Below are 20,693 nucleotides of genomic sequence, written 5' to 3' on the forward strand. Positions count from 1 at the left end.
AATAAATTTTATTTTATTGTTAATTACGTCCTAGGTACTCGCTTAAATGTAACAATATAATTAAATAATAATTTTATTACGGCTATTCTTGATTATTATTTTTTTGGTGTGTTCATGAGTATGAATTTCCAGAAATATAAAAATAAAATTCCATAGTTTTTAAACAAAAGCACTTTTATGTACTATACGAAATGCGATATTAATGGTAAATAATATGTTATTAAATTGATGCTATTGGTATTAAATGACGTAAAAAACTTTTAGGTTTGAAAGTGTACAAGGCTTTAGGTGGCTTACGTCACAAACATCCTGAAAGTGTAAATTCGATATTCGTATTTGTCAAATTGGTTTATGATGGCTGGGATTAAAGGTCATAAGTTTGATCATTTAAGTTTAAAATTATTAAATTTATAACATTCAGAAAAACCGACATTCTTGCAAAAATTTATTATAAGAAATGAATTAAATGGATATGTTGAAGTATAACCTTGCTGCTCTTGTTGTCATGGATGAAAACTTCCTGCATATAAACAACGTGTATTTACTAATACGTTCTACAAGATAATTATTTAAATATCTATTTTTCCACTTTAATTCTTTATCTCTTTAACTCTTAACTGTGATCTATGTACAGTTTTTGGAATTTATAAAAACCATTTGTACACAAAATTATATATTTAAAATAATATACTAATAATTGGAACCTCTGCATTTTATAAATCCTTTAATACGTCTTATTTTTCAGTCTTTCAAAGTTATAAGAAATATCTTTTTAGAGTGTTCTAGAGGAAGTATAGTTTACATATGAAAGAAAACTGACACTGTCACAAAATTTAACATAGTAGAAAATGATATGTAATCTTAATTTATGTAAATTACTTTTTGTTTCATGCCTTTAAATGTCTTCATCAATAAACAGCGTGAGTATTTTCAAATACCTTTCTAATCTATGTTTCACGACGTATGTGAATTATAGAAAAAAATTTTTTATAGATTAGTACTTTTGGCATTTAGTGGGTCCATTGGTATGACATTTGTCATACTCGGCTGTGCTTTACCAACTTTTAACAAGTAAGTAGCATTGTTATCATAAAAATACTTATTTCTTTTTGTATTGTATCGATTAAATCAAATTACATTAACTCTTATATTATTTTCAGAGTATGGTGGCCATTTTTTGTTGTATTATTCTATGCATTAGCACCAGTTCCAACTATAATTGCGCGTCGCTGTACACATGATAATGGCAATGCTAGTAATCCATGTTTGGAATTGGCTATATTCATCACAATGGGATTTCTTGTATCATCATTTGCTCTTCCAATCGTATTGGCAAGATCTCCAGCTACTGACCCAGTGGTATATCTGATTTATTTATATCTTTTAATATTTTAATGATGGTATTTAATAAGAATATGTATTTTCAGATTCAATGGGCTGCTTGTTACTTGACTTTAGCAGGTAATATTGTTGTATATCTAACTCTAGTCGGATTTTTTATAACCTTTGAACAGGAAGATGTTGGATACAACGCGTGGTGAAAAGTTGTACTTCATTGTACTTATTTATTAATTTTACATGGTAATATTGCCAATAAGTTTCTGCTGTATTTAACTTTCTAATCAATTTTGTATATGCCATTTAAACACTTTTAGGTTTTTTACAAAATGAACGGAAGGATGTAAACCATACACTATAATAATTAACAATAATACATTAATTCTAAGTCATCCGAAAATTTATAATGTACTATTTATATAATATAAACATTGATATGAACTGTTTATATTATAGCCAATAAGCTACCATGTGGTGATTAAAGTTACAATTTTTCATTGCACAGAATTTCTTACAAGTTTCTTTAATAAAGTTGAAAATAGAAATATAGTGCAATGTGTGCAATTTTACACAAATTTATAATTAAGTCTAAATTAATTCTTAAAAAAAAAGTCATAATTAATTCTTTAAAACTTTAATGTTTATAAATGAAAAATATTTGTATAAGAATGGTTATTGCGTATAACCATATGCTATTAATGTGAAAGCAATGTCAATGATTAATGAAGTATTTTATGAACTATATAATATTAAAATAGATATAGAAATACTAACTAAATAAATAAAGAAATTTTTCTCTTTATGGTATGTTACCTATTACACAGTCTACTTATGTGCAGTAATATTCAAATTTCATGTATTATTATACTTTCATGGAATTTTATACTTCATATTATTGACAACAATATTAACAACATCTGTGTAACAAAAGTAATCCATAGAGATAACATCCAATCATAATATTCATTACAATAACGTTTGTAAGAACAGGAGAACATACAGGGTGGGTGAAATAAAGTGTTGCAAATTGTTTTTTCCAAAACTACAGTAAATACCAACTTCATTTTTATTTTCTCTAATTGAGTAAAATAATAAGGCTAATTAGTGAATTAGATGGTGATAGCTTTAACTTCTTACTGTTCTTATGTATCAATTCCTTAGCCTGCATTTAGATACTCTTATATTTTTACTTTCTTGTGAGCTACTGGAGATACAGCAACCTCTCCGATCTTATCTCACTATGAATTTTATTGTTTTAACTCGCCCGTTCCCTTATTACTTTATTAAAATACTTTAATTTATTTTTTATCAATTGGATTTAGAATTTTCAATTGTTATATGTCACATAAGAATCATTGATACATCTATGTATGTGTAAATGATATTAATCATAATTAAATAATAAAAAGTGATTTATAAACCAAACCATTTAATGTAATGATTACTACTAATTATTCCTATGACGTATCGCACAAATGAAACTCTATAATAATTAAAAATCTGAAAATTCTGATGACATTTTTTTCAAATTTCAGCAAATCATACTATTCAAGTAATTTGCACAAAATGGATACAAACGCAAATAAATTTACGAATTTATAAAAGCTTTATTTTTCATATTGGTTGTGGATTTAATACATAAAAGTAATTAGAGTAAAATTTACTACCAAAATTTTACACATTTAGTTATTAAATAATAATTATGTGAGTTGCGTTTTCAAAATGTTCTCTTATTGATTCCTTAAAAGCGTCAATATTGATTTATTAAAGATAGCTTGATGTGCAATGTATTAAATGTATGAAAAAATAATTTTATAATTTATGTGAGTAGAGAAATTATATTTCTGGAAAAATATTTTTAATACTGCAATTTTTTCATAAAGATACTGACTTAATATCAATAATTATTTATATTAATAATTTTAAATTACACGAAACAGTTCATTTAAAAACAATGTTTTTATTTAGAATTCTTTGAATTGTTTTTTAACTGTTTCTTGTAATCAAGTATGTATTAATTATGTATCTGGGTTACTTTGAGATCATTAATGTAAATAATTACTTAACTATTGTGTAAAGTGTATAAACAAATTAAAAATGTTACTTAAAAACTTAGAAACGTGATATTTTTCATACTCTTCTTTTCTCTAGTAAAATATTTATAAAACTATTAATGTAATAATTAATATTAAACTTTTGACATAATAATATATAATTACGTTACTTATTGTGATGTATACGCATTATTAAAACTATGTCCAATTTTTGTATTGTTACCACAATATGTACACATAGTTTACAATTACAATTATCATTCTATCAACGGATCAATTACACTTAATGATTAACTTACTCTTAATACATGTCAGACCATATACAATGTATTGTAAAAACATGAGAAAATTATATTTATTAACATTATTATTAAATCGCTTAAACACATTCCTGTTGCTGTTGTTTGTATTCCTCTTAACGAATTAAAACCAATTTATTATGAATTCCGTGAAATGTACAATCTTCAATATGAACATCTATTGATCTTGCACTCAAATTCTAATATTTATCACTTCGTTTTTAGCATTGTTAGCAAGCCTATTCCGTGACAGCAATGCGCTTGTAATATTTCATTTGATTAAATAGTTATCACAATAAAAACAACCCTATATATTTCTTACGACTGTTCTTCATATATTAGTTAAGAAAAAGTTTGTAATGTCTCTAATATACAATAATATACATAAAGCTAATTTTTCGGTAAGCCCAGGTTCAAACAAAAATATCAGCCCTTTGTTAAATTATGAAAATAAATTAACAGTATATGTGCGCCTGTTCAAGTTTTATTATACACACTTGTATAATTTCAATATTTTTTTAAGAAGTAAATAATTATATTTCACCTAACACAGAGGAACTTACTTTTATATAAGAAGAATTCACGTTCAATTGAACCTGAACTAAAGAAGTTAATCCTTAAAAACATTCTTTCCTGGTAATATGAATGAAAATAATATTCTTTTGTAAAATAGTACTGACACAGACAATGTGTTATATATTATATATTATTTACTTTTAAAATATATTTTTTGTCTGCATATTTTACTTTCTATGTACTTTATACACGTTATGGAAAAAACTCTGTTATCACATTTAGACAAACTACATAACAATTACTCCATATCATTTATTCTATTATAAATTTTTGTTAAAGTTGAATTCATTTTTGATTTTATTTTATAAAGACCTTAACTATGTGTTACGATATTAGAACTTAATTTTATAAGTCCCTCTGTGTAAGTAATATTTGATAATGTTTTACATTATTATACATTTTTTTCAATATTTTATTTCTCTTAAACAATGCAGAAAAACACTGATTATATTTAATCAAATTAATTAACTTATGAATCAAAATTATGTAAAGTTGTTAATCATTTGCAATAGATAAATCTGCAACATAAATATATAGTATACTTTCACAAATAAAAAATAGTACACCAAAAATTCTTTGATGATATATTAAATACATTAGATATTACTAATTTTAATGAATAAGTTTTTAGAGTTTTCGAAAGACATGGCACTATATACATGTGTCTGAACAATTTTACTACATCTGAAATGCGTTTACCAGAAAATTTTAATAATACTTACTCTTGTATCTAAATATTATCAAGATTTGAAGTTATGTATATTAAAAGAAGAAAAAAAAAAGAAAGTAATAAATAGGAACATAATTTAAATAAACCGTACGTCCATTTAAAACAATATCATAGACTATAATCACAAATTATTAAATTTGTTTCACAGTACTGACTTTACACCAGTGTCAATGAAAGTTACTCTGTATATTCTAGTCTAGCAAGATGTAGTTTGTCAGGTAAGTTTTTGAAGAATTTCTATATAATAAGAGATCTCTTTTTACATTTGTTACTTTTCTCAACAGTATTTTTAAAAAGTATAAGAAATATTAATATACTGGAAATTGTATACATTCATATATACTGTATCACAAATTTAGATTATAGAAATTCTGTTCTCTAATTTATACACTAAGTGTAGAAAAATTTTAAATTCACATCTCTACAAACGAAATCCTTTGAATGAAATTTTATTGTGTAACTTTTAGTAATTTCACTAAGTCTGGTACTCTGTAATGCCACCATTAAGATATTAACATCAAATAATGAGAGAATGCTGTAGAGAAACTATTATCATTGTTTCATTGAGTCAAAGAGTTTTAAACGATTCTGTTTGGAAGTTAAATGTAAGCTAATAATCCTTATCACAATGTAAATTTAAAACACCAATATTAGACTTTATCAACAGAAACATCTTTTATGATATCATCTTTACTGATATTTTGGTTCATTTGATCATTTTCATATTCCACAAAATCATCAAATAAACTTGGCCATGCTTCTGCATCATCATAGGCACCAAGATCATCACCAATGCTTTCAGCAAAATTCAAAAACATGTTCCATGTATCCCTAGGTATGCCTCTAACGTGATGGCACTCAAGAAATTTCAACCATCTTGATAAGAGCGGTGGTTCACGTAAAGTAAAAACAAGTTTCCATAGAACAATTGCCATGTCAGCTGGTAGTATTCTTTGACCGGAATTAACATCTAAACCAAATCGGAACGTAAATCGATAGAGATCTTTGAATAAATCACTATTTACAGACAAGTCTTGAACAATTTCTGGTAATCTTGCTTGTATACCACGTATACTGTCTACTTTCATTGCTTTTAAACCTGTCACAAACTCTTGACGTGTAAATTGGCACATCTGTTCAGCATTTAATTTCCAAGCAAGAACAAGTACTTGAAATTCGTCTGGGGACAGTTGTAAATCATTGCAAAGTCTTTCTATACCATCTGCTAAGATTACATCTTCATGTGGATCCTATCAATAAAAAGAATTATGTTTCAAAGAAATACTTTGAATTGACAGTAAAAATTTAGTATTAAGCGTGTAATCAATATTGGCATGCTACATATCAGTAGTGTAAAATATAACAGTGTAACTAAATAGTAATATTTGATTATACAACAAATAAAAGCCCTATTGATGTTTAAAATGTTGGTATATGGGGAAAATCAATATATTACAATGTTAATTAATGGAGAAAAGTTGAAATCTATAGTTAAAATTTACCTTATATTGGTCGAATAAAGCATTTAACTTGTTCTCTGATTCTCTTTGCTGTTTTGATTCAATTGTCACATTTAATCCAGACGATTGTCCAGATTTACCCAATGGCGGTAGACGCGTATAAAATCCTCTTGACAAACGTAAATTATTTTGTACACTAGGCACAGATCCACAATTATCAGACCCTACATTATTGAATGTTGATAACGTAGTGATTGATTTTCTGTTTCCATTTATATGTGGTTCAGGCACTAAGGGCCCAGTTTGTTGGCAAGAATTTGGGAACAAGCCCCTAAGTTCCATTGTTTCTACAACCATTGTTAATAATTTATATGAAATTTCATTTAAAACAAATGGAAATTTAATGAATAATATGAACCAGTAAAACACGATTCCCATGCTTCCATCAAGTTATGTAAATACTCCATGTTGCTCATATAGACATATATCTAAATAAATCATATACCAAAAAAGTATATAAGTAATAGATATAGATGGTTACCGTCTTTTTGTTCCAATGACAAAGATTGATCAGTGGTGGCTGGTGGAAAAGGCACCTTAAAGCATGAAAAACAGTTTCCCATTGATGCTGTCCGTACTTAACATCAAAGACAAGTATCCTACGCATCAGTAGTTCAGTCTTACATTGGCAGTCTTGATCAAAATCTGTGCAATAAGATATTATAGTATAAATATAATATTATCAATACAAATGCTAAGAATAATAACAGTGGTATAACAAAATTGAGCAGTTTCTTATATACATGCAATAAATAAAAATCATCAAAAGAAAAGTTTAAAATTATAGTATATTTTTTAAAATGATATTTTAAAATGTGAATATATATATTATTGAATGAACATATTTGTTAAATAAATAGTTTACCTTACTGTTAAGGAGGACTTTCGGTCTACCTGGGTCACGATAACCCCAGTAAGGACCCCCCGCAAGATATCTTGCTGTGACCACATTTATAAATTCTCATTTATCGGAAATATTCAAACAAATTCGCCACAATTGGAGCTACCAAGATGCGTCAATTCCAGCTGTTTCAAGCATCTGTTTCACAAAAATCCCAAAGCTGAATTGTATTCGATCAAATGCTACTGTCATTTGTAACAACGTAACCTCACAAAATAATACAACGATATGCGCTATCGCTGTACGAACAAAGAATCTTCTCGTCTCAATTTGTACGGTATCGAAACATTTTGTATCGAAACAGAATACAAAATTGACGCATAAAAATACAGTAATAAATATTCTTCGTGTTTCAATACATAATAAAAAAAGTACCTTTGTAGCAAAGTAACAACGATACCTTTTTCGTAAAATTCAGTATAGATATACCATAAAAACAGTAATCATTAGTGACGACGCATATGTCATAAAAATAACATATTTTCAAAGTGAAGAGAAAGCATTTGATAATGTCTTAATTCACATTTTTTATCATTGTAAACGTAATAACGAATATTTAGCATTGTTTTTTCAATACCGTGCAAGATTTTATCACGTTAAAACTGGAAACGTCATTTCTAAATGTCCAATTTTGCGCGTAGTTGGAAGTGTTTCTATGAACACGTTGTTATTAATTTACACATGTTGTAAAGTCTATATAACTATTTACATCCTGTAAATAATACAAGATATACAATAAATTTGCGCTAAAAAGAGAAATACATTTTACGTTTAATTATCGAATTCATTTATGTGCACGGTACATGAGGAATATTTTTTCATGGCGTTAATCGCAATTGTAAGAAAAAATTATGAAACTTAAACATTTTTCCCAGTAAACTTAATAGGCAAGTATTTAACTACAATCGTGTGTAACATTTAGTATGTAACGTTAACTTTATTGTTTTTCTATGAAAATAAAAAGATTTTTAGGAAAGAAATTTCGATTATAAAAAGATAAGTCTTTAATGGTATATTACGCATTATTATGCAACTAATAAATATTTCTGAATAAATTACAATCGTGTGCACACGTCTATCTGCATGTGTGTGTATTCTTATTTATTATCATAAGCATATTTAAGTATATATATTTCAGTAAACGTGTGGGTGATATACTCTAATAAAAATGCCTGAATTACCGCGTATAACAAGATCATTGCGAATGTTTACAAATCTTGGACGTATAAAAAGTATAACAAACTTAGAACCAAATGATTTACTTAGAAAAGAGGATGAACAGATAACTAAAACAAAAAGGTATGTTACAATGAATATTTTGAACATCTTTTCTATATATTATATTTATAATATGATAAACATTTCTTTCACGTAAAATACAGTGAACTAAGTTGGAATGATTTAAACAACTTTTTGCCGAAAGATGTCTTGCATCATATTAAAGAGTTACGTCAAATTGTTACAAAAATATTTGGTACGTGTTAATTTATTGCAATATAAATTGAAATACTGTTACTAATTTGTCTGTTATTTTAGATGAATGTTCAGCTGAACTCATACATGATTTTGTTATGTTTGCTTTGCACTTACTAATCGATGAGAAATTAATAACACAAAAGAAATTTGAGATCTTGAAGGGAAGAGCAGGAAACTTAACACACCAGGATGTTAATAAAATGATGAATGTAAGCATTTTGTGGATCTTGTATTTTTAATACAGTTTTTATGGATAATACTTTCAATCCTTTCAGTTTTTAATCCTTTGGATTATATGACAGCTGGTAGAATTTTACTTTAAATATTATGAACTATTACATTTATTGTAGACAATATCCGTGATTAGAGAAAATTTGAATGAGGATGCTTTGATGCTATTGAGATATGGAAGAGAAAGCGGTAACAATACAGAGGTATCTGAAAACATTTTATTCGGTACTAAAATTGATTATAAACCTGCAAAAGCATTATGGCCAAACACCGAAACACTTCGCGATATGTCTTTAGAAAATACAAATCAAACTACAAATAATTTTACAATGAAATATAGGAATGATACTGTAAAACTATACAAAACTGAAGTGGGTATTAAATTGTTTTAACACAATAATTTTTAGAAGTTTTAATATTTCATGAATCATATACATATGTTCCAGTTTGATGAAAAGACATACAAGCAAGGTTTGAAATTATGTTATAGAAAGAGCTCTGTTAATATGAGTTTCGAGGATTTTGCCAAGATAATAAGCTCTAAATTGAGAAATGTGGAAAATATGGAAAACGAGTTACTTGACTTTCTAGGTTATGAAGAAATAGAGTTCATACAGTATATTATAGAACATCAAAAAAGTATTATAGCTCTAACTCAAAGCCTTGGTCTTCATCTTGTTCCTAAGGTACAAAAGCAATGTGATCCAGAGAGACCACTAATTAGTGGTCAAGTAACTGTGCAGTCTGAAAAAGAGAAGCATTTATGGAAGCAAGTACGAAAAGAAGAAAAGAAATTAAATAAGATATCAAATAAACGGGAAGGAAATGACTTGGAATCGCAGGATCTATATTTTAAGAAACAAAAGGCCTTAATTGAATCGTCTATACCTATATTCAAGAAGGACACTGTTTCTAGCAAGAATATGCGAGAAAACTATCCATTTGTATTTAACTCTGATTCGAGTAGCAAACATATGAGTGGTTGTGTGTCAGGTCAAAAGATAATGCTCCCGCAAAACGTGATAAAAAAAGATACCGAATTAAGTGAAGAAATTCACATACCTATTCCAGAATTACAGTCAATTAATCTTAATTACACACCTGTTCTGACATCTGCGTTAGATGATATTGGGCAGATGGCTTTCAGAGGCATTGAAAGTTTAAATCGGATACAGAGCATAGTGTTTAATGCAGCATATAATACCAATGAGAATTTATTAATTTGTGCACCAACAGGAGCTGGAAAAACTAATGTTGCTATGTTGACTGTTGTACATCAGCTGAAACAACATATTGAACAAGGTCAAATAATGAAAAATCTGTTCAAGATCATTTATGTGACACCTATGAAAGCTTTGGCAGCAGAAATGACTGCAAATTTTGGCAAAAGACTTGAATGCCTCGGTATATCGGTTCGAGAACTGACCGGAGATATGCAGCTAACGAAATCAGAGATTCAACAAACACAGATGATTGTCACTACTCCAGAAAAATGGGATGTTTTGACAAGAAAGGGTACCGGAGATGTTTCTCTCACGAGTATAGTGAAATTGTTAATTATCGATGAGGTACATTTATTACACGGTGACAGAGGACCAGTAGTTGAAGCGTTAGTTGCTCGGACATTGCGACAAGTGGAGTCTTCTCAAAGTATGATCAGAATTGTTGGACTCTCGGCAACTTTACCAAATTATTTGGACGTAGCAAGATTTTTACGGGTCAGCCCAGACGTTGGACTCTTTTATTTCGATCATCGATTCCGTCCAGTGCCATTAAGTCAGACATTTATCGGTGTGAAAGCAACCGCACCTTTACAACAGATGAATGACATGGATCGTGCGTGTTACGATAAAGTTGTAGACATGGTACGTAAAGGACATCAAGTTATGGTCTTTGTACATGCACGTAATGCTACAGTCAGGGTGGCAAATGCTCTGAAAGAGTTGGCTATGCGAAATGATACGTTACAGTTGTTCATACCCGGGAATCATGCGAAATTTATGAACAAAGCTTTCAGCAAATCATCTAACAAGCATTTAATAGAATTATTTAATAACGGATTATCGGTACACCATGCTGGTCTACTACGTTCAGAGCGAAATCTGATTGAAAAATATTTCTCTGAAGGATTAATCAAGGTGTTAGTGTGCACATCAACGTTAGCTTGGGGTGTAAATTTACCTGCGCATGCAGTTATTATAAGGGGAACGGAAATATATGATTCAAAACGTGGTTCCTTTATTGATTTAGATATATTAGACGTCTTGCAAATTTTCGGACGCGCCGGCCGACCTCAATTCGACGTTGAAGGACACGCTACCATCATTACTGCTCATAATAAATTATATCATTATCTATCATTATTAACGAATCAAATACCTATCGAAAGCAATTTCATTAAATATCTAGCGGATAATTTGAACGCTGAAATTGCGCTAGGTACAATATCTAATGTGGAAGAGGCTATAAAATGGCTGAGTTACACTTATTTATTTGTTAGAATGAAATTGAACCATCACGTTTATGGAATTCCTCATCAAGTTATCGCCGACGATCCAAATTTGGAGCGCAAGAGGAAGGAATTGATCGATATAGCAGCGAAATCATTGGATAAAGCTAAAATGATTCGGTACAACGTAAGTACCGGAGATCTTAACACAACAGATCTAGGACGTATCGCGAGTCACTTTTACCTGAAATATGATACAGTTGAAATTTTCAATGAATTGATCAAACCGATTATGACCGAAGCAGAAATACTCGCAATGATATCAAAGTCACAGGAATTCGAGCAACTGAAAGTGCGAGATGATGAAATCGACGAATTACAGGAAATGTCTGAGAACTATTGTGAAGTCGTAGCACAAGGCGGCGCGGAAAATATTTATGGTAAAGTGAATATTCTATTACAAACATATTTATCGCGCGGTCGGATCAACTCGTTCTCATTGATATCAGATCAAGCGTACATCACGCAAAACGCAGTGCGTATATGTAGAGCGTTGTTCAAAATTATGCTACGACAAAATAATGCATTAATGTCTGGCCGCTTACTGGAAATGGCGAAAATGCTGGAACTGCAACAGTGGAGTTATATGAACCCTTTATGTCAATTTTCTTGTTTACCTTTGGACATTATCGATAAACTAGAACAACATAACTTGACCATTGATAAATTGAACGATATGAATGTTAAAGAGATTGGAGATATGATACGTAATCCAAAAATGGCAGTGCTAGTGAAGAAATGTTGCGAAGAACTACCTACGCTGGAAATGGAGGCCACTTTACAGCCTATTACCCGCAGAGTTTTAAGAATACGACTGAAAATATATCCTCAGTTTCGATGGAACGACAGGGTACATGGGAAAACCTCGGAACCGTTTTGGATATGGATCGAAGATCCGGACAATAATTTTCTTTACCATCATGAGTACTTTATCTTGACGAAAAAGATGGTATGCAGTAACCTTGAACAGGAACTTGTAATGATTATCCCATTGCATGAACCATTGCCCTCGCAGTACATAGTGAAAGCGACGAGCGATCGCTGGTTAAATTGCGAGAGTATGCTACCCCTTACGTTCCATGAATTAATATTACCAGACATATATCCTCCGCATACAGATTTACTGGAATTGCAGCCCTTACCGGTGAAAGCATTAAAAGAACCGGCGTTCGAAAGACTTTATAAATTCACTCACTTCAATCCGATACAAACACAGATTTTTCATTGTTTGTATCACACTGACAACAACGTCTTACTGGGTGCTCCGACTGGATCTGGAAAAACAATTGTTGCTGAAATAGCTATGTTCCGAATATTCAAACAATATCCTACACAAAAGGTTGTATACATTGCACCCCTGAAGGCTTTAGTCAGAGAACGAATAAAGGATTGGAAAATTCGATTCGAAGAACAACTTGGAAAGAAAGTAGTGGAATTAACTGGGGACGTGTCACCGGACATTAAAGTGATAGCTAGTGCAAATATCATTGTGACTACTCCAGAAAAATGGGACGGTATCAGCAGAAGTTGGCAAACAAGAACTTACGTCAAGAATGTTGCTCTTATAATTATAGATGAGATCCATCTTTTAGGGGAAGATCGTGGTCCTGTATTGGAGGTTATCGTTTCAAGGACTAACTTTATTTCTTCCCACACTTTGAAGAAACTAAGAATCGTTGGATTGTCCACAGCATTGGCCAACGCTGTGGATTTAGCTAATTGGCTGGGCATTCGAGAAATGGGCTTATATAATTTCCGTCCCTCTGTACGACCAGTACCATTGGAAATCCATATAAACGGATTCCCTGGGAAACATTACTGTCCACGTATGGCAACAATGAATAAACCAACATTCCAAGCGATCAGACAACATTCACCGTCCAGTCCAGCTCTTGTATTCGTTTCGTCGCGTAGGCAAACGCGATTAACTGCATTAAATTTGATTGCTTACCTCGCAGCAGAGGATAATGCGAAACAGTGGCTGCATATGCCTGACGAAGAGATGAACAGTATATTGGATCATGTACGAGACTCGAATTTGAAGCTTACCCTTGCTTTTGGGATTGGACTTCATCATGCCGGTCTTCAAGATAAGGATAGAAGAATCGTAGAAGAATTGTTTGTTAATAATAGGATACAGGTATTAGAATTATTTATATTATAATACAAGTGTATAATTGAATATATACAGATTCCAAGTACACTGAAAATATTATATTTCAGGTGTTAATTACGACAGCCACCTTAGCTTGGGGTGTAAATTTTCCTGCTCACTTGGTGGTGATAAAGGGAACAGAATATTACGATGGTAAAGTGAAACGTTACGTGGACATGCCAATTACGGATGTGCTTCAGATGATGGGTCGAGCGGGTCGACCTCAATTCGATGATTCCGGAGTGGCAGTTGTCTTGGTACACGATTTGAAGAAGAACTTTTATAAAAACTTCCTGCACGAGCCGTTCCCGGTTGAATCGAGCTTACTGGCAGTGTTACCGGATCATATAAACGCGGAGATCGTGGCTGGCACAATTAAAAATAAACAAGAATTTTTGGATTACTTAACGTGGACCTATTTCTTCAGAAGACTAATGAAAAATCCGGTGTATTATGATTTGAACGCTTTGGAACCTCATATGATCAACGAGTACTTATCCTCTATGGTTGATAATACACTGAAAGTGTTGATGGATTCGCATTGCATTGACTTCGATGAGGTCTGTATTACTGAATGACAATAATCGTCCTAGTTAAATGTAAAATATAAAATAATATGATTATTACAACTATCCTGATTACAGAATGGACAAATTATATTCCCACTTTCGATGGGTAAAATAGCATCATTTTATTACTTATCGCATCACACTATGCTGATGTTTGAACAATCATTAAAGGATGCTCTGACAATGGATGAGTGTTTACATATTTTATCTAATTCTTATGAATACAATGAATTGCCTGTAAGACACAACGAAGAATTATTGAATGAGTGAGTTACCAATCTTAGAAAGAAAAATATGCGCTCAAATAATTTGAATGTATCTTATCATTTAATAGAGAACTATGCAAAATGTGCCGATATACAGTGGATAACTACTCGTATGATTCTCCAAATACTAAAGCATTCATATTACTTCAAGCGCATTTCTCAAGACTTACGCTACCATGTGCAGATTATCTCACAGATTTAAAATTAGTTCTTGATCAAGCGATTCGAATTATTCAGGTATCGTGTAATTAAACGTAATGTTTCTTATGCTTTGCAGTAACATTATAGTCTACATTTGCTTTCAGGCTATGATAGATACTGTTGCAGAACATGGATGGCTGGTATCCACGCTCGTGATAATACAGTTACTACAAATGATTATTCAAGCTCGATGGATAGATGAATCTGCGATACTTACATTGCCTCATATAAATTCCGAACATTTACAGTTATTCTCATCTTTGCCGAAAATTCTTCCTGTGTTATGCAACACTGTATATGATAAATATAATTTGCTTCTACAAGCGCTCGGCGAAGAATTCCAAGAAAATGAAATATACGAGGTGAATACAATTGAGTTTGTTCATATTATCGTTATCGTATGTCTATTAATAATTTGTTACAGATACATCAAGTGATAAGAGAAATGCCGATACTTTGTGTCAACTTGAGTTTGGAGGGTTACTGGCCTGATGGCGCTAAACAGAAACCTGTAGCACTGAGAACAGCAAATCTTATTTATATTGATGTACACAAAGATCAGGATTATATACTGAACATTCGAATGAGACGAAAAAATAAATCTAATAATTTAAGAGCGCATTGTCCTATGTACCAAAAAGGAAAGGACGAAGGCTGGTTTTTGGTGTTAGGTAGTATTCAAGACAAAGAGTTATGGGCACTGAAACGAGTCAGTGGAATAAACGATCAATGGAAATATCATCAGTTACAATTTACAGCGCCATCAAAATTAGGTATTTGTAGTTTGTTTGTTTTTTTTTAAGCAAAAGAATTACCGTTTTATGTAAAAGAAGAAACTAAATTATTTCTTTCCCTCGAAGGTCATGCAACGTTGACATTCTATTTGATGTCTGACTCTTATATAGGACTGGATCAACAATACGATGTACATATAAATGTAGTACATTAATGTTAAAGTAAGCGAGTATATGTATGCTCCAAAGACTAAACGGTAGTGTAAGTATGTACAGTTAAATTTGTTATTTTAACTAAGATTAAAATTGTTAAACACAAAAACTCGTGAGATTCATTTGACATCCAAAGATATTGCGATTGAAACGACAATAATTTTAAATATATTTTGTCAACATTTATTTTTCTAAATGTGCATACAAACTTACGTATATTTTCCTTATATAGTACACGATTATGAAACAACATAAGGATTTAAATTATTCTACTTATTTTATACAAATGGAACTAAGATACAGAAAGTAACATCTCGAGAGGATCAGTTTTACAATTTTTTTCACAGTGTACAAATAAAATGTCGCAGTAAAAAGGTTAAAAAGAATGATTAGTTTATTATAAAACAAGTTTAATAGAAAAACGTACAAGATTTGCTATTAGAATTTTATGCGGTAACATAAACATCGATAACTCATAAGAAATAAAGATATAAGTGATATATCTTAAAATATCTTACACTCTGATCCTTCTTTACGCTCATAGCATAACATTTTGTGGCAGTACATTTATATTATTCTTTTCTTTAACACGTTCGCTCCTATCGTAAGGTTATAAAATCAATCGTGGCATCATGAATATGACGTTTATAGCAGCGAACGTGTTAACATCCTATTCTAACGAAAAACAACAAGAAATTGTAGGGCAGGAAGGATTTGAGATCATTTCATTGCTTTGTTTCAAAGAGAACATACTTAAGTTGCAATCTGCATATTCGTAATAACTGTTCTGTTTGATAATCAATGCAGACTGTTCAAGCTAAAGATGTAGAAGAGATATATTTCAAACTTAGCTCTTTAGTTTTTTAACTATATCCCTGAGACACATAATGCATATAAAAACACAAGAATATATATAAAAATAAAGGACATCTTTTATTTATTTTCCTCTTTAATATTCGTTAATCCATGAAACATAAATATATTGCAAATGTTGCTAAACCAACATTTTTTCTCAGATTTTATAAAATAAATAATTTCACGCTAGTAGTACGTTTTCACAACACAAGGAATTCGTGTAATAAACACTATTGTATAGACCTACGTTACGTTCAGACTATAATCTATAAATACACGTTACGGTGCTCTAGAAAAGAAAATACTACCTTTTAAATTATTCTTCCAGCTAATAGTTTTAACAGTTCGAATTTATAATATATATTTTTCTCGTTAAAATTGTCAAAAGAAATATATTAACACCATTAAGTATTAATTTGTTAGTGATCTCTCCTTCATCGATAGATTGAACTCTGTACTTCTTTTGTACTTTCATGACACACTTTATATTACTCTTATTTGCACAATTATATAGGTAGTAATAATCAAAGCAAAGAAATACTTAAGCTCCTTCCATAATTATAATCTGGAAGTACTGATTATTCCTTGTAAGTAATACACCGAAATGCGTTCACATAAAACACTTTGTAATAATATATTTCTATTCATGACATTTATTGCAAAAACGAATGTATCCTTTCATTAAAAGCTAAGGAAATTTAATACGAGAAATTTTTACTCGATTTCATTTTTATCATTTTCCATGCGTATAAAAGAAAAAAGGAAATGCTTAAAAAAAACTGTCGATTAATGCATTTGATGCTCGATAGATTATTACTGTCGTTTTTTTTAGTACTTTCTTTTCCCGTGTAAATTTCTTGACTGGTAATAATAATCTTGAAGGTGTAAATCTTATCACTCGAGAACTAAGGAAGCACTGGCATAACTAACAGAACTGTCATTCATGTTATTGCATTGATTGCTTTGAGTATACTTTAAAAACTTCAGGTTCATTCTTTGGCCATTGGTATTCCCTTTTAAACTGTGAATCGCCTGTTAATATAGCAGTTACAAATTTATTAAAAATGTTTATTAAGTTAAATAAAATATATCGGGAATATAACTGGACTCCATTTATGGATTTGAATGAATAAAAATAATTACCTGCAATAAAACGCTGATAGGATGACGACCACATATAGTGTTACCGTATTTTTTAAGGTAATCGGTAAATACTGTAGGATTTAAATTTTCTATAATATCCATACCCTACAATACAAAGTAATGGAAATATAATACAGAAATCTACAAATAATCATTTTATACCTAGACAACACGAACAATATTATATACCATTTTATCGAGATTTTGAATAGATCTATGAATAGGACCACATGATCTATTGTAGTATGTATAACGGAAACGCTGTCCCCAGTGACAGAAATCCGAAGAAATAACAAATAACGTTTGTGGGTCAGCCATGTATGGCGCTAATAATCTTCCATAAAGTGCCTCTCTTTCTGGACTTAATGATCCGACGAGTATAGGAATTATAGTGAAAGAATCTTTAAACCTATATTTACAGAAAATGATAGATTAATTTTACATTACACGAATAAAGGGATTATAAATATAATTACCGTACCCTTCCATGACTTTTGCTATGAACGGTAATTGCATTTCAATGCTGTGTTCCTCCTCATCCGTATTTAAATCCATCCATTCAAAATGTCTAGTTTCCTCAAGTTCTCTGCATACTATCATATGAACAGAAACCTATATTTGAACTAATCTTTGATAGTAATTCATATTTGCATATTGTCTTTTAACATTATAATTTTTATGCATTAAGATTTCATAGAAAATCTACTTTAGTATTCTGTAACATGCAATTTGTACCTTGTTGATCAATATGTAGATCATACAATGGTGTTTGATAAATCGAAGCAGAAGAAAGAGCACAGCCTGTTAATCTCACATGATGTGATGGACCCAGAATAAATATCCTACGACTATATAATGATAAATTACATATACAATACATTATTTTAAATTTATATAATATATTGTTACAAACGCATATTAATTTAATAGTGCATTGTTGCTTAAGAAGTGTTAATTTTAAGTTTTCATTAATTTTTTGTCTTTGAAATGAAATAAATAAAAATTCTTATCATCGCTACTTACATTTCCTAATGCAATATTCTATTTATGTTTTGACTCTTTTTTTTCCTTCTTTTAATGAAAAATAAATATAACATAATTACGTAACATAATACTAAAAAGATAAGTTATAAAACCGACTAAAATTTAGATTAATTCATTTAAAAACTTACACAACAACAGGACTAATCTGGCGATATGCAAAACCAGCACATGCTCCACAATAGTTGTAACCTGCATGTCTGTGAAATTTTGTTCGTTAAGATTTGTTAATTTACGAAGGATTACTTAATGTGCTATAATTACTGACGGGGCAATAATTGCCCTAGCAGGTCCATGTGATAAGTCTGCTGCACCCAACCAACCTTCTAATTGCTTATTTAACTCGGAACCTGCACAAAACATTTATATTAAAGCATATGCAATTCTAATGACGATTAATATAAAAATTAATAAATTAAACAGCAAGTTGATAAGTTAATTAAATAAGCTGTAATTAAATAAATAAGAATTTTTACTAATTAAAGTAATATAAATTTATGTTAGGTTGAATCCAGTACATACAGAAAGCATGTAATACTTTATACAATAATTAATGAAGTGTAACCTAAAAGTGACAAACAATATCACAAACGTTAGTAATTTTAATTATTAATTTATAGAAATGTACATTACTATAGTAGGAAAATATTGTATGCACGTATACCCCTATTGTGTACTGTTATAAATATTTGTTTGATGTGTAAACATTGACGTTATATATCGATGACTTTGCACGAAAAAAAAAATTATAATACATAACCACAGCTGTATGGTAATTAATAAGTATAAGACATTACGCGAAATATTAAATAAATTAAAAATATGTTTTAAATAATGCTTACCAGAGCCTGCGTACCAACTACCAGCATGAGTTGCTCTTCTAATTAATGCCATTTTTCGTCTTGTTGAACAAATCCTTAATTATTCTAGTAATTTCTTCAAGTAAACGATACTCTTTTATTAATGATTATACAAACAATCTATATGTAGCACAATTATTAAATCCTATTTAAATACAGAATGTTTATAAAATTCTATCACAAAACTTTTTATTTAACCATGAACTATACACTTCTAATAGAGTCGAATGATATGATTGTAATCGTATCAAAATGTGATTTAGTATTATTTTTATATCTAAAGGCAGTATGAGAGGAATTCATATTATAGAAGTTTATATTCTTTAATTATAAACATTGTAAAAGATTTTTTACGTTAGTACTTCTAAACATACAGAGTTGGAATAATTTGAAATTGTAATGAAAATATCAATGAATAATTAAATACATATATATATATATAATTTAATTTTAAATAAACCGATTGTAATCCAATTGGAAATAACATTTATCTGTGTTTATCAATTAATTTACAAGTTGCATTTGCAATTAATGTTACTAGGGATTTCAGTACATCGAAATTATAAATAATTGATTAGAGTGTTTATATGATAATATTTACTGATATTTTTAACTGGTTTTCTATTAAAAAATAAATTTAACATGAAAATTTATGCTGTAACGTAAGAGTAGTGGCCTAATAATCCCTATGATTTTGTGCATCGGATTGGACCACGCTCTATTTTGAAATTCCAACCAATTATTCTAAGATACAACAATAAATGTTTTTTTAACAAATATAATAAAACGAATAAACGTAAGTAATAAAATTCTTCTGTATCAATAAGATAACATTAAAGATGATACAAATGTTCTCGAAATATAGCATTCTAGAGAAAAGAATTAACAATATAATAGTCATATTAGAGATTAAAAATCGTTCGTTTTTTATAAAAAACGCTGTAACATGTTGGCTTAACTCGAATAAAATAATTATTAAATTAATTATCACTATTTTCATTGACAGTTTGCACTCTGTTAGA

The 20,693-nt window shown here is 29.9% G+C and overlaps 4 protein-coding genes across 7 annotated transcripts; 2 read left to right on the forward strand and 2 right to left on the reverse strand.

Moving 5' to 3' along the window:
• The first annotated feature begins 274 nt into the window (after window positions 1–274).
• On the forward strand, window positions 275–2,154 carry LOC116432989 (leptin receptor gene-related protein). Of its 2 annotated transcripts, none has more exons than XM_031990547.2 (5): window positions 275–920; window positions 999–1,071; window positions 1,161–1,359; window positions 1,428–1,581; window positions 1,656–2,154. In XM_031990547.2, exons 1-4 carry the CDS (start codon window positions 890–892, stop codon window positions 1,539–1,541), a joined length of 417 nt encoding a protein of 138 aa, XP_031846407.1. In that variant the 5' UTR covers window positions 275–889; the 3' UTR covers window positions 1,542–1,581; window positions 1,656–2,154. The 2 variants fall into 2 exon arrangements, with proteins under 2 accessions (XP_031846407.1, XP_076221187.1); XM_076365072.1 differs by having other exon boundaries at window positions 276–920; window positions 994–1,071.
• A 140-nt stretch (window positions 2,155–2,294) lies between these two features.
• SCCRO3 (defective in cullin neddylation 1 domain containing SCCRO3) lies at window positions 2,295–7,533 on the reverse strand. Its single transcript, XM_031990531.2, has 4 exons — window positions 7,383–7,533; window positions 6,999–7,162; window positions 6,500–6,804; window positions 2,295–6,247 (listed from the first exon to the last, which is right to left on the reverse strand). The coding sequence occupies exons 2-4, from the start codon at window positions 7,078–7,080 to the stop codon at window positions 5,648–5,650; spliced, it is 987 nt and encodes a 328-aa protein (XP_031846391.1). The 5' UTR covers window positions 7,081–7,162; window positions 7,383–7,533; the 3' UTR covers window positions 2,295–5,647.
• Window positions 7,534–8,154: 621 nt separating this feature from the next.
• obe (activating signal cointegrator 1 complex subunit obelus) lies at window positions 8,155–16,133 on the forward strand. 3 transcript variants are annotated; one of them, XM_031990529.2, is made up of 13 exons: window positions 8,155–8,305; window positions 8,557–8,717; window positions 8,801–8,892; window positions 8,955–9,103; window positions 9,245–9,496; window positions 9,572–13,774; window positions 13,858–14,349; window positions 14,434–14,624; window positions 14,693–14,861; window positions 14,930–15,187; window positions 15,250–15,598; window positions 15,686–15,821; window positions 16,005–16,133. In XM_031990529.2, the coding sequence occupies exons 2-12, from the start codon at window positions 8,587–8,589 to the stop codon at window positions 15,772–15,774; spliced, it is 6,375 nt and encodes a 2,124-aa protein (XP_031846389.1). In that variant the 5' UTR covers window positions 8,155–8,305; window positions 8,557–8,586; the 3' UTR covers window positions 15,775–15,821; window positions 16,005–16,133. The 3 variants fall into 3 exon arrangements, with proteins under 3 accessions (XP_031846389.1, XP_031846388.1, XP_031846390.1); XM_031990528.2 differs by having other exon boundaries at window positions 15,686–16,013; XM_031990530.2 differs by lacking the exons at window positions 8,155–8,305; window positions 8,557–8,717; window positions 8,801–8,892 and having other exon boundaries at window positions 8,956–9,103; window positions 9,170–9,496; window positions 15,686–16,013.
• A 15-nt stretch (window positions 16,134–16,148) lies between these two features.
• LOC116432983 (protein MEMO1) lies at window positions 16,149–19,907 on the reverse strand. The gene is made up of 8 exons (XM_031990533.2): window positions 19,654–19,907; window positions 19,080–19,161; window positions 18,943–19,011; window positions 18,506–18,618; window positions 18,252–18,363; window positions 17,960–18,179; window positions 17,771–17,875; window positions 16,149–17,659 (listed from the first exon to the last, which is right to left on the reverse strand). Exons 1-8 carry the CDS (start codon window positions 19,703–19,705, stop codon window positions 17,522–17,524), a joined length of 891 nt encoding a protein of 296 aa, XP_031846393.1. The 5' UTR covers window positions 19,706–19,907; the 3' UTR covers window positions 16,149–17,521.
• Window positions 19,908–20,693: the final 786 nt, after the last annotated feature.

Source organism: Nomia melanderi, chromosome 2 (genome assembly GCF_051020985.1).
Source record: "Nomia melanderi isolate GNS246 chromosome 2, iyNomMela1, whole genome shotgun sequence".
NCBI lineage: Eukaryota > Metazoa > Arthropoda > Insecta > Hymenoptera > Halictidae > Nomia > Nomia melanderi.

Bases quoted from the DNA above. Each gene is read 5' to 3' on its own strand.
- LOC116432989 (XM_031990547.2), top strand. From the start codon at position 890: ATGCCTTTAAATGTCTTCATCAATAAACAGC. The intron at 921-998 runs GTGAGTATTTTC...TTTATAGATTAG, and splicing joins TGTCTTCATCAATAAACAGC to TACTTTTGGCATTTAGTGGG. The intron at 1,360-1,427 runs GTATATCTGATT...ATGTATTTTCAG, and splicing joins CTCCAGCTACTGACCCAGTG to ATTCAATGGGCTGCTTGTTA.
- SCCRO3 (XM_031990531.2), bottom strand. From the start codon at position 7,080: ATGGGAAACTGTTTTTCATGCTTTAAGGTGCCTTTTCCACCAGCCACC. The intron at 6,805-6,998 runs GTAACCATCTAT...CAATGGTTGTAG, and splicing joins GTCATTGGAACAAAAAGACG to AAACAATGGAACTTAGGGGC. The intron at 6,248-6,499 runs GTAAATTTTAAC...TTTTATTGATAG, and splicing joins CTTTATTCGACCAATATAAG to GATCCACATGAAGATGTAAT.
- obe (XM_031990529.2), top strand. From the start codon at position 8,587: ATGCCTGAATTACCGCGTATAACAAGATCATTGCGAATGTTTACAAAT. The intron at 9,104-9,244 runs GTAAGCATTTTG...CATTTATTGTAG, and splicing joins ATGTTAATAAAATGATGAAT to ACAATATCCGTGATTAGAGA. The intron at 13,775-13,857 runs GTATTAGAATTA...ATTATATTTCAG, and splicing joins TTGTTAATAATAGGATACAG to GTGTTAATTACGACAGCCAC.
- LOC116432983 (XM_031990533.2), bottom strand. From the start codon at position 19,705: ATGGCATTAATTAGAAGAGCAACTCATGCTGGTAGTTGGTACGCAGGC. The intron at 19,012-19,079 runs GTCAGTAATTAT...AAAATTTCACAG, and splicing joins GCTAGGGCAATTATTGCCCC to ACATGCAGGTTACAACTATT. The intron at 17,876-17,959 runs GTATATAATATT...TTTGTATTGTAG, and splicing joins TTCAAAATCTCGATAAAATG to GGTATGGATATTATAGAAAA.